General features: G+C 41.0%; 1 pseudogene and 1 gene segment (V, D, J or C); both read right to left on the bottom strand.

Annotated features, from left to right (window-relative positions):
* Positions 1-483: 483 nt before the first annotated feature.
* Positions 484-1,013, bottom strand: LOC101149165 (immunoglobulin lambda variable 9-49-like). The segment is given in 2 exon segments: positions 484-809; positions 947-1,013. Coding segments are annotated over 2 exon segments (372 nt in total).
* Positions 1,014-2,311: 1,298 nt separating this feature from the next.
* Positions 2,312-13,344, bottom strand: LOC101148811 (set1/Ash2 histone methyltransferase complex subunit ASH2-like; annotated as a pseudogene).
* Positions 13,345-13,615: the final 271 nt, after the last annotated feature.

Genomic DNA, 13,615 nt, shown 5'->3' with positions numbered 1-13,615 from the left:
CACATGGAGGTGATTGGAGATGGCTGAAGTCCACGTCGATTATGTGACACTGTGAGTCAGGGTGAAGGCCTTGTGTCTCCAGGGAAATTGTCGGTTCCCATCATTGAATAGGCAGCTCACAAATGTTGAATATGGACAAAGGTCGTGGGAGCTGGTGACGGTGATTTCCTGATAAATGCACCTGTGAGCAGCTCCACAACCTGGAAACTTCAATCCCATCAGGGGACAGGTGAGTGGCAAAAACCACAAATGTTGGTGTGCAAACTTCAATGTTTCAAAAGCTCTTGAGAAAATACTTACACACAGGGAACATATGCTGTGAATTAGAACTCCAAAATGTCTGGGAAGGTGAAAACTTTAAATACAGGGTTAAGAGACAGCCCTCTGAAAAATGTGAGTCAGGCCAGTGGGAAGGAAGTGTGGACAGAGCAGATCAGCCGGGAGGTTTTTGTCTCACTTCCCCTCTGCCTGTGTCACTGTGGGTTACACGAAGTTGCTCCCACTGCCATGTTCTGCCCCACAGTGGTAGTCACTCTCATCTTCTTCCTGGATGTTCTTGATGGTCAGGTACCAATTCAGGCCTGAGCCCAAGACTGAGAAGCGATCAGGGATGCCATCCCCCTTGGATCCCACAATCCCACTAGTGCCCACTCGCATCACAAACCGGGGGCCCTTCCCTGGTCTCTGCTGGTACCAGTCCACTTTATAATTACTGTAGCCGCTGCTCAGGGTGCAGGTGAGTGTGACCGAGGCTCCCAGGGAGGCTGATGCAGAAGGTGGCTGAGTCAGCACAGGCTGGGAGAGGGACCCTGGAAACACAGACACCCATGAGGGCTCCCGTTGGTGGGTGGCTGATGAGCTGTTGGAGGAGGAAGAGCAGGGATGGGGAGATGGAGGCTGGGAGGTGGGGGTCCCTTTGGGGGCCCAGCCCACTGCCCACCCTGACCTGTGAGGAGACTGAGGAGGGTGAGGAGCAGAGGAGCCCAGGCCATGGTGGAGCTGTTGCAATGCTGGGTTCTTCAGTCTTTCAGCTGAGCCTGAGGCCCTAAAGCCTCTTATCCCCTCAGTGAAGAAGTGGGCAGGGACATCACATTCCATGCAAATCGGCTCCCTCCCAGGGCTGGTGATTAACAAGGGCAGGGCTCAGAGCAAGAGCTCAGGTCCCTTAGGATTCACAGAGTTTGCCTCCCCCTAGTGGCCAGGTGCTGCGTCACACTCAGGGCTCAGACAAGGCCTTCCTGGACCCCTGCTTCACCTGGAGCCCATGTGGGTGTCCTGGAAACTTCTCAGGCTCCATTTCTAATGTCTCAGGAATCTCCACAGTGCTTCTTTCTCTCTGGGGTCCCACAGTGGGATGCAGTGACTAGATCAGTTAATCCTGGAGCCCGCCCAAGGCACCTGTTCCAACTTTCATTATAGGATGGGTGAGCCCTTCAACTGTTACTCCACACAAACTGAAGATGTGTCCACACTTGTAGATGACCACCTTCTCACTCTGTCCTCATCTCATTTTATGTTGTCCATTTTCTAATCTCCTCTTATAAGGATGCCGGTCATTATGATCTCATTTCATCTTAATTACCCTCTGTAATGGTCTGTCTCCAAATATAGTAACATTGGGGGTTAAGGCTTCAATGTGAATTATGGAAAATTTAGTACATAATGACCAGTAATTACAGTACTTTTTTAATTGATGAGAATGAGTTAGAATAGGATAAATATATAAGTGTGAAAAGGAAAATTTTATGAATATAACATTGTATATATTTTGACATTTGAACAAGTGTATTTTTAATTGTCATAAAATATACACAACGTAAAATTTGCCATTTAAATCACTTTTAACTGTAAAATTCAGCGGTGTTAAGTACATTCACAATGTGATAGAATTGCCTGGCATGGTGGCTTGCACCTGTAGTCCCAGCTACTCAGGAGTCTGAGGCAGGAGGCTTGCCTAGACCCAAGAGTTCAAGGATGCAGTGAGCTATCATTGTACCACTGCACTCCAGCCTGGGCAACAGAGCAAGTTACCACCTCTGAAAAAAAAGTGATACAGTCATCACCATTATGAATTTCCAAAACTTTCTCATCATCCCAAGTGAAAAGTTTGTACCCTTTAAACGTTTATTTCCCCTTCCCACTCCCCTAACCCCTGGTAACCAGTGGAGAAGAGGGGGGTTGGGAAACTGGGTGAGGGAGAACTCAGGACTCTGAGACACAGTCCAGGAAGAAGCAGAGCAGAGACAGCACCCATGCTGGCTCTCGGGAGATGCTGCTTGGGCAGGTGAAAGCTTTCTGTGGCTTTCTGTTTCTATCCCTGCATGACCACGTTGATGCAGGCTGCCCGCTGTGGGATGCAGGATCAAGTCTCGTGGGTCCCATGGCAGTGTGTCCTGTGACTCCACCTTTCTCCCCAACAATGTGTCAGAGACAAACACTGACAGCCTTTTGTTGGGGCACTTGACACGTAATTCACTACCTCTTCCTATGTGCATTCCCTCCAACAGTCATGTTACGTATCCTCCAGAGACTTAAGAAATGTCCTGCTTTCAGTCCAATTCTTTCATGATGGTCAAGGGGAATTTCATCAGTAGAACATGGATTCTGCTTGCCAATATGCTAAAGAGAGTTTGAATCTATGGTAAAAACAAATGAGATTGTACTATAATTTTGATATCTAATACTATTCATATTGATTGTATGCCATTCTTTTCTGGGATCAGAAATAACTTTGGATCATGCGATCTCTATTTGGTGTCCTTTGAACATTTTCTTCATGTGTGGTAGCACTGTCTCATGATGCTGCAGGGCTTGGACTTTTGAATGAAGACGTTTGATCATTTGATACACACATGCACACACACACACACATGAGAGAGAGAGAGAAAGAGAGAGAGAGATCTGTGGACAGTTGTGCTGTCATAGGCTGGCCTAGGATACAAGTAAGGAGAGAAGGCAGGTAGAATAAGATGACCCTCAGTGTCCTTATGTTTGCCCCTGAAGGACTTTCTTGTCCAGTGATTGAATCCATTTCTAGCACCAAGACACCAGCCAGAGTGTGCTCTACCAGAGCATCCCAGCCCATGTCACTCATAGGGCAGTAAGTGAGATCCTTTGGAGGATACTTCAAGCACAGTCCAATGTTCATGGAAATTATGCAGTTGTTTTGTGGTAAGATTGCTGGAAAGTAAAGCCCCTTGAATATATCTTTGTAAGCCACGCCTTGACTAACACCATTTTTATAAAATCTTATCTCACTGTGGGAAGTCTCTTTTAGGCTCTTCTCTGCTTTAGTCACAAAGTCTTTTTCCTCAAAACACAAATAATTCTTAAACTTTATCAAGGCCTTATCTTTGTAAGTATCAGGCAATGACTTGACTGTCTTTGTTTCTTCAGGAAGATTCATATAAAATCCCAGGATGTCTCCTTGTCTATAGCTAGAAGAGTAGTGTTTGCCAGTGGACTGGTGGAACTTCATTCCCTTTAATTCTCCCAAGAATAGTTAAACTTATCATAAACTAAGGAAGCTTGACAGTTATCTAAAGACTGGGACCAACCCAGTCTGGCAGCAGTGTCTGGTGGCATCTCATCCATGGTGATATCAAGGTAACCCATGAGAATCCCGTACCATAGAGTAGACCTTCTGTTCAACCACAGTCAGCCAGCAGGTCATTGGAGACTTTTAACTGGGGAGCTCAATTATGTCAGGCTAACAAAACCTGTTCATACAAGCAGCCTCTGTAGAGGTCTCCAGGAATAAGGAATTTTGCCCAGCAGTCAAGTTCAAGCTTCTGAGGACCAAGGGCGTGGGGATCAGGCTCAGCTAGAATATACTGGTAGTTATCTTTGTTCAGTGGGTGCTCTAAGGTGTATGAGAGGGAAGGCACTGAGCAGAAAACCCTGGGCCTTCTTGGTGGTCCCTGTGATCTCCCCATTCAGCTGTTTGCACTGAGCTTCTTTTCCTTTTTTCTGCTGCTTCCTGTTGCTGTTGCCTCATTCAGATTCTCACTGGTAGACAAGGTATTGCTTTGTTTTTGTTGCATAAACAGGACCAATGTTACCAAGGTCCTGGTGCAAAAGTTCCAATCTAGGGTCATCTCCTTTTGGTTCTTTACTCACTAGATCCAGTGATTCTTTTACCAAGAATATATCACTTTCTTTACTCATTGTTTTCACAATTGTATTTGGTCAAGTCATTTTCCCAGGTGTCTGAATGATTGTTATGCACTTCCAGTATTTACAATAAATGGTATAATAACCTTATCTTTGGAAAAGGTTATCTTTGGATATTCATCCTCTTTTTGCGACTGCCATGTCAAGTTGGCCAAAGCACTAAAGCACATTTCCTTCACGTTTGCTTGTATCTGGAGGAAATAGGTATTCTCACTATGACTGCATATATTGCAATGAAAATATAGTTAGTCATGAAAGGTAGGCAGGATGAAGTATCTATGCCAGATATTTCAACTGTGAACCATTTTGGAAAGCAACAGATGCCCCTTTCCAGCTGAAGCAGCTGCTACCACTGCCACCAGCTTCATCTCCCCCTCTTCTGCAGCCCTTGCATTTGTGGCCACTGCTGGGCTGGATCCGGCACCTGCGTGCTATCATTATGCCCCCACCCCGCCCCAGATTTCTTCACATTATTCTGAGTCCCCTGTAATGAGGCACCTCCTGCTCTCTTGGATTGTTAGGATGCTGCAGGGCTGGCAAAAAATGAAAGATGTCCTGGATACTTGTGCACACTCTCCTAGTACTGTATCTTTCTACTGTTCTTGGAAGTAGAGCAATGGTGCCAAATATAAATCTTCCTCTTTTTGACTGTGGTAAAATATTCAAACATAAAATTTGTTATCTTCACCATTTCATGTGTACACTTCAGTGTCATTAAGTAAATCAACTTGTTGTACAATCACACTGCTACCATCCACCTTCAGAAATTTTTCATCTTCCCAAACTAAAACTTCGCAATCATTAAACAAGAACTGCCCGGCTCGGTGTGGTGGCTCACTTCTTTGATTTCAGCACTTTGAGAGGCTGAGGTCGGTGGATCACTGGAGCCCAGGAGTTCAAGATTAGCCTGAGCAAAATGGTAAAACCCCATCTCTACTAAAAAATACCAAAAGTTAGCTGAACATGGTGGTGCATGCCTGTAATCCCAGCTACTTGGGAGGCTAAGGCATGAGAATCGCTTAAACCCAGGAGGCAGAGGTTGCAGTGAGCCAAGATTGTGCCACTGCACTCCAGACTGGGTGACAGAGGGAGACTCAGTCTCAAAAACAAAATAAAGCAAAACTAAACTAAACAAAAAACAAATAACTGTCCATTCTCCCCCTACTCTCCACCCCAAGGACCTGGGAAACTTCATTATACTTCTTGTCACGGCAGCTTTTACTACTCTAGGTACCTCATATAAGGGTAATCAAACAATTTTTGTTCTTTTGAAGCCAGCTTATTTCTGCTGGCATGATGTCTTTCAGGCTTATCTGTGCCATAGCATGGGCCAGAACACTCTCTTTAAGGCTGAATACTATTCCCTTGTGTGTGTATACTATATCCCATTTATCCATTAGATGGACACTTGGGCTGCCTCTACCTTTTAGCTATTGTGAACAATGCTGCTATGAACAAGGGTGTACAAATTTCTCTTTGAGACCCTGCTCTGAATTCTTTTAGGCACATACCCAGAAGTGAAAATTCTGTTAAAATGGTAATTCTATGTTTAATTTTTTCAGGAACTGCCATAAGGCTTCCACAGTGGATGCATCATTTTATAGTTTCTCCACCACTGCATTAACAGTGACAATTTCTACTCATCTTTGCCAGAACTTGTTATTTTCTATTATTTTGGTAACGCCATCCTACTGGGTGTGAAGTTGTGTATTATGGTGGTTTGATTTGCATTTCTCTAATGATTAGTGATGCTAAACATCTTTTCATGTGCTTATTGGCCATTTGTTGATCTTCTTCTGAGAAATATCTATTCAAGTCTTGGGCCCCTGTTTTATTCAGATTGTTTCTATTTTTTTATTCCTGTTGAGTTGTAGGAGTTCTTTCTATATCCTGGACACCTTACCAGATACAATGTTTGCAAAATATTTTCTGACTCCATGATTTGCATTTTCACTCTGTTGATAGTGTCCTTTGTTGCACATAAATTTTACAATTTGATGAAATCCAATTTATCTATATTCTTCTTTTTCTTTTTTTTCTTGTGCTTTTGGCGTCAAATACAAGAAATCATTTCCAAACCCAATGTTGTTAAACTTCTTCCTAGTGTTTTCTATTAAGATTTTTACAGTTATGACTTTTCCATTTGGGTCTTTTATCCATTTCCACATTGCATGTGGATATCCAGTTTTCTCAAAAACATTTTTTATGGAGTCTGTCCTTTCCCCACTCAATGGTCTTGCTACCCTTATTTAAAATCATTTGACCATATAACTAAGAGATTCTTTGTAGGTGCTCAATTCTATTCTATTTGTCTCTGTGTCTGTCTATCTGTACCACTCTGCTTTGATTGGTGTAGCTCTGTAGTATGTTTTGAAATCAGGAAGTGTGAAATCTCCAACACCGTTCTTCTTTTAGAAGATTATTTTGGCTATTTGGAGTCCTGTGATAGTCTATGTAAATTTTAGAATTAATTTTTTCTACTTTTGCAAAAAAAATTATTGGAATTTTAATAGAGATTGAAATGAATCTGTAGATTTCTTTTGGTTTGTATTGATTTCTTAACAATATCAAGTTTTTCAATTCATGAACAAATGTTTTCTTTCCATTTATTTGTGTATTCTTTAATTTCTTTTAGCAATGTTTTATAGTTTTCAGTATAGAAGAGTCCCCTTCTTGATTCTTAAGTATTTTATTCTTTCTGATGCTATTGTAAATTGAATTGTTTTCTTAATTTCATTTTGGGTTGTGTCCTGTCTTCTTGTTTCCTGTTTGGTTGATTAAGTATAGAAATATAAGAACCCTGTTTGTTTGCTTGTTTGTTTGTTTGTTTGTTTTTGAGACAGGGTCTCACTTCATTTCCCACGCTGGTATTGAACTCTCTTGATCCTAACCAATCCTTTCACCTCAGCTTCCCCAAGAGCTGGGATTACAGGTATGAGCCATCATGGCTGCCCATTAGATGGTTTTATGTGTTGATTTTGTATTCTGAAATATTACCAAATGTATTTAATAGTTCTAACAGTTTTTGTTTTGGTGGGACTTATTTTATTTATTTATTTATTTTACTTTAAGTTCTGGGATACATGTGTGCAGAACGCGCAGGTTTGTTACAGAGGTATATATGTGACATGGTGGTTTACTACACCTATCAACCTGTCATCTAGGTTTTAATCCCTGTATGCATTAGGTATTCATCCTAATGCTCTCCCTCCCCTTGCCCCCCACCCCCCGGACAGGCCCTGGTATACGATGTTTCCCTCCCTGTGTCCACGTGTTCTCATTCTTCAACTCCCACTTATGAGTGTGAACATGCAGTGTTTGATTTTCTGTTCCAGTGTTACTTTGCTGAGAATGATGGCTTCCAGCTTCATCTATGTCCCTGCAAAGAACATGAACTCATTCTTTTTTATGGCTGCATAGTATTCCATAGTGTATATATGCCACATTTTCTATATTCAGTCTGTCATTGATGGCCATTTGGATTGGTTCCAAGTCGTTGCTACTGCATAGAGTGCTGCAATAAACATATGTGTCCATGTGTCTTTATGGTAGAATGATTTATAATCCTTTGGGTATATACCCAGTAATGGGATCACTGGGTCAAATGGTATTTCTGGTTCTAGATCCTTGAGGAATCGCCACACTGTCTTCCACAATGGTTGAACTAATTTACATTCGCATTGACAGTGTAAAAGCATTCCAATTTCTCCGCAGCCTCACCAACATCTGTTGTTTCCCGACTGTTTAATAATTGCCATTCTAACTGGTGTGAGATGGTATCTCACTGTGGTTTTGATTTGCATTTCTCTAATGACCAGTGACGATGTGCTGTTTTTCATATGTTTGTTGGCCACATACATGTCTTCTTTTGAGAAGTGTTTGTTCATATCCTTAGTCCATTTTTTGATGGGGTTGTTTGTTTATTTCTTGTAAATTTGTTTAAGTTCCTTGTAGATTCTAAATATTAGACCTTTGTCAAATGGGTAGCTTGCAAAAATTTTCTCCCATTCTGTAGGTTGCCTGTTTACTCTGATGATTGTTTCTTTTACTCTGCCGAAGTTCTTTAGTTTGATTAGATCCCATTTTCAATTTAGCTTTTGTTGCCATCGCTTTTGGTATTTTCATCATAAAGTATTTGCCCACACCTGTGTCCTGAATGGAATTGCCTAGGTTGTCTTCCAGGGTTTTTATGGTTTTGGGTTTTACATTTAAGTCTTTAATCCGTCTTGAGTTAATTTTTGTATACGGTGTAAGGAAGCGGTCCAGTTTCTGTTTTCTGTCTATGGCTACCAGTTTTCCCAGCAACACTTATCAAATAGGGAATCCTTTCCCCATTGCTTGTTTTTGTCAAGTTTGTCAAAGATCAGATGGTTGTAGATGTGTGGTGTTATTTCTCAGGTCTCTGCTCTGTACCATTGCTCTATTTATCTGCTTTGGTACCAGTACCATGCTGTTTTGGTTACTGTTGCCTGGTAGTGTAATTTGAAGTCAGGTGGTGTGATGCCTCCAGCTTTGTTCTTTTTGTTTAGAATTGTCTTGGTTATCCAGGTTCTTTCTTGGTTCCATATGAAATTTAAAGTAGTTTTTTTCTATTCTGCAGAAAAAGTCAGTGGTGTCTTGATGGGAATAGCATTGAATCTATAGATTACTTTGGGCAATGTGGCCATTTTCACGATATTGATTCTTCCTATCCATGAGAATGGAATGTTTTTTCATTCCTTTGTGTCCTTTCTTATTTCCTTCAGCAGTAGTTTATCGTTCTCCTTGAAGAGGTCCTTCAAGTCCCTGTAAGTTGTACTCGTAGGCATTTTATTTTCTTTGTAGCAATTGTGAATGAGGCTTCACTCATGATTTGGCTCTCTGCTTGTCTATTTCTGGTGTGTAGGAATGCTTGCGATTTTTGCACATTGATTTTGTATCCTGGGACTTTGCTGGAATTGCTTATCAGCTTAAGGAGTTTTTGGGCTGAGATGATTGGGTTTTCTAACTATACAATCATATCGTCTGCAAACAGAGACATTTGACTTCCTCTCTTCCTATTCAAATACGCTTTATTTCTCTTGCCTGATTGCCCTGGCTAGAACTTCCAATGCTATGTTGAACAGAAGTGTTCAGAGAGGGCATCCTTGTCTTGTGGTTTTCAAAGTGAATGCTTCCAGCTTTTGCCCATTCAGTATGATGTTGGCTATGGGTTTGTCATAAATTCCTCTTATTATTTTGAGATATGTTCCATCAACACTTAGTTTATTGAGAGGTTTTAGCATGAAGGGATGTTGAATTTTATCAAAGGGCTTTTCTGCATCTATTGAGAAAATCACGTGGTTTTTGTCTTTAATTCTGTTTATGCGATGGATTACATTTATTGATTTGTGTATGTTGAACCAGACTTGCATCCCAGCGATGAAGCCGACTTGATTGTGGTGGGTAAGTTTTTTGATGTGCTGCTGGATTCAGTTTGCCAGTATTTTATTGAGGATTTTCGCATCAATGTTCATCAAAGATATTGGCCCGGAATTTTCGTTTTTTGTTGTGTCTCTGCCAGATTTTGATATCAGGATGATGCTAACTTCACAAAATGAGTTAGAGAGGAGTCTCTGTATTTCTATTCTTTGGAATGGTTTCAGAAGGAGTGGTATCAGCTCCTCTTTGTACCTCTGGTAGAATTCAGCTGTGAATCTGTCTGGTCCTGGGCTTTTTTTGGTTGGTGGGCTATTAATTACTGCCACAATATCAGAACTTGTTATTGGTCTATTCAGGGATTCAGCTTCTTCCTGATTTAGTATTGGGAGGGTGTATGTGTCCAGGAATCTATCCTTTTTTCTAGATTTTCTAGTTTATTTGCATAGAGGTGTTTGTAGTATTCTCTGATGGTAGTTTGCATTTCTGGGAGATCAGTAGTGATATCCCCTTTATCTTTTTTATTGTATCTATTTGATTCTTCTCTTTCTTCTTATTTATTAGTCTAGCTAGTGGTCTATCTAGATTGTTAATCTTTTCAAAAAACCAGCTCCTGGATTCATTGATTTTTTTGAAGGATTATTCACGTCTCTATCTCCTTCAGCTCTGCTCCGATCTTAGTTATTTCTTGTCTTCTGCTAGCTTTTGAATTTATTTGCTCTTGCTTCTATACTTCCTTTAATTGTGATGTTAGGGTGTCAATTTTAGATCTTTCCCGCTTTCTGCTGTGGCATTTAGTGCTATAAATTTCCCTCTACACACTGTTCTAGTTGTGTCCCAGAGATTCTGGTACATTGTCTCTTTGTTCTCATTGGTTTCAAATAACTTCTTTATTTCTGCCTTAATTTCATTATTTACCCAGTAGTCATTCAGGAGCAGGTTGTTCAATTTCCGTGTAGTTGTGTGGTTTTGAGTGAGTTTCTTCATCCTGAGTTCTAATTTGATTGCTCGGTAGTCTGAAAGACTGTTTGTTATGATTTCCATTCTTTTGCATTTGCTAAGGATGTTTTACTTCCAATTATGTGGTCAATTTTAGAATATATGTTATGTGGCACTGAGAAGAATGTATGTTCTATTGATTTGGGATAAAGTTTTCTGTAGATATCTATAGGTCCACTTGGTCCAGAGCTGAGTTCATGTTCTCTCTTATTTCCTTGAGCAATGGTTTGTAGTTCTCCTTGAAGAGGTCCTTCACATCCCTTGTAAGTTGTATTCCTAGGTATTTTATTTTCTTTGTAGCAATTGGGAATGGGAGTTCACTCATGATTTGGCTTTCTGCTTGTCTATTGCTGGTACATAGGAATACTTGTGAATTTTTCACATTGATTTTGTATCCTGAGACTTTACTGAAGTTGCTCATCAGCTTAAGGAGTTTTGGGGCTGAGACGATGGGGTTTTCTAAGGATGGGATATCCTTGTTCATTTTCTGTCTCATTGATCTAATATTGACAGTGGAGTGTCAAAGTCTCCCAGTATTATCATCTGGGAGTTTAAGTCTCTTTGTAGGTCTCTAAGAACTTGTTTTATGAAACTGGGTGCTCCTGTATTGGGTGCATATATATTTAACATAGTTAGTTCTTCTTGTTGCATTGATCCCTTTACCATTATGTAATGCCTTTCTTTGTCTTTTTTGATCCTTGTTTGTTTAAAGTCTGTTTTATCAGAGACTAGGATTGCAACCCCAGCTTTTTTTTTTCTTTCCATTTGCTTGGTAAATATTCCTCCATTCTTTTATTTTGAGCCTATGTGTGTCTTTTGATGTGAGATGGGTCTCCTGAATATACCACACCAATGGGTCTTGACTCTTTACCCAATTTGCCAGTCTGTGTCTTTTAATTGGGGCATTTAGCCCATTTACATTTAAAATTAATATTATTATGTGGGAATTTTATCCTGTCATCATGATGCAAACTGGTTATTTTGCACATTACTTGATGCAGTTTCTTCATAGCATCATTGGTCTTTATATTTTGGTGTGTTTTTGCAGTGGCTGGTAGCAGTTTTTCCTTTCCATATTTAGTGCTTCCTTCAGGAGCTCTTGTAAGGTAGGCCTGGTGGTGATAAAATACCTCAGCATTTGCTTATCTGTAAAGAATTTTATTTCTCCTTCACTTATGAAGCTTAGTTTGGCTGGATATAAAATTCTGGACTGAAAATTCTTTTCTTTAAGAAGTTGAATATTGGCTCCCACTCTCTCCTGGCTTGTAGGGTTTCTGCAGAGAGATCTGCTGTTAGTCTGATGGGTTTCCCTTTGTAGGTAACCTGACCTTTCTCTCTGGATCCACTTAACATTGTTTCCTTCATTTCAACCTTGGTGAATCTGACGGTTATGTGTCTTTGGCTTGCTCTTCTCGAGGAGTATCTTAGTGATCTTCCTTGTATTTCCTGAATTTGAATGTTGGCCTGTCTTGCCAGGTTGGGGAATTTCTCCTGGATAATATCCTGAAGTGTGCTTTCCAACGTGGTTCCATTCTCCCCGTCACTTTCAGGTACACCAATCAATTGTAAGTTTGGTCTTTTCACATAGTCCCATATTTCTTGGAGGCTTTGTTCATTTCTTTTCCTGCTTTTTTGTCTTATCTTGTCTTCACACCCATTTCAGTAAGTTGATCTTCAGTCTCTGATATACTTTCTTCCACTGGTTTGGTTCAGCTATTGATACTTGTGTATGCTTCATGAAGTTCTTCTGCTGTGTTTTTCAGCTCCATCAGGTTATTTATGTTTCTCTCTAAACTGATTATTCCATTTAGCTGTTCCTGTAACCTTTTATCAAGGTTCTTAGCTTCCCTTCATTGGGTTAGAACATGGACCCTTAGCTGAGAAGAGTTTGCTATTTTGGTGGAAGTTTTATGGATTTTCTACATATAAGATTAGGTCATCTGAAAACAGAGATTATTTTACTTTTTCGTTTCTAATTTCTTTTCTGTTTATTTCTTTTTCTTGGCTCATTGCTCTGGCTAGGTCTTCCAATACTATTTGGAATAGAAGTGGTGAAAGTGTGCATCCTTGCTTTGTTCCTGAAGTTACAGGAAATATCTTCAGTCTTTCAGATTGCACATGATGTTAGCTGTGGGAGTTTCATACATAGGGTTTACTATGTTGAGGTAATTTCCTTCTATTCATAATTCACTGAGTGTTTTTGTCAAGAAAGGGTGTGGGGTTTTGTGAAATAATTTTTCTGTAGCCAGGGTCTTACCGATTTGCATCTGGAAAAGCCAATCTGTTCTATACCCACCCATACCTTCTCCACTATATGCCTGGTGTTAGAGAGGAAGGAATACCTTGTGTCCTTCAGGGGCCAGGGGCCACTCCACCAGACCCACAGCAGTAGTCACCTGTGTGACAGGGTGGGGGAGCAAAAGAGGCCCTCATGGGTAAAACTGTGGACTCTGCTTGAAGCCGTAGTAGCTCTTACCTCTCTATAGACGTTGACTGAGATGGGGCTACCCCTGCCACCCTGGACTCAGACATAGGCAAGGGTCCAGGGACAACAGGGGACTGGACCAGAATCAGAAGCAATAAGGTGAGGGGACTAGGCTCAGGCTCCTGTGGCTAATATCGGGTGACAGTTATAGGGAGTCACCCCATTTGTCCCAGAGTTGGTGGCTGTGTTGATGAGTCTTTCAAGGAAGCCAGTTTCTTCCTCACTCTGACCACCTCCAGCTGATAACCCCTCTTAGATTGATCAAGTTTGGATGGCCCCAGAGCTTCCATTAATGGGATATAGTTTAAAGATAAGGGTGTGGAATGATTGCTTCATGCAGCCCTTGTGAATATGAATCTGTATTTATTTCTGTGCACAGAACTCTTGAACCATGACATATCTGCCTGGTCTACTGCTATTTTTAGTAAAGCCCTGGGATCTTCACCTTGCTGAAGTAGATTCCCTGACAGACGTCAAAGCAGGGAGTCAAGCTTGATGAAGGGGAAGCCACTAGGAATGCAGGGCTGTGCCTAGAGCTGCCTGCTTCTTCCTCACTGAAGA

Source organism: Gorilla gorilla, chromosome 23, assembly GCF_029281585.2.
Source record: "Gorilla gorilla gorilla isolate KB3781 chromosome 23, NHGRI_mGorGor1-v2.1_pri, whole genome shotgun sequence".
In the NCBI taxonomy this organism is placed as follows: Eukaryota; Metazoa; Chordata; class Mammalia; order Primates; family Hominidae; genus Gorilla; species Gorilla gorilla.
Note: the sequence above shows the minus strand (reverse complement) of the source record. Positions and strands in the feature narration are given on the sequence as shown.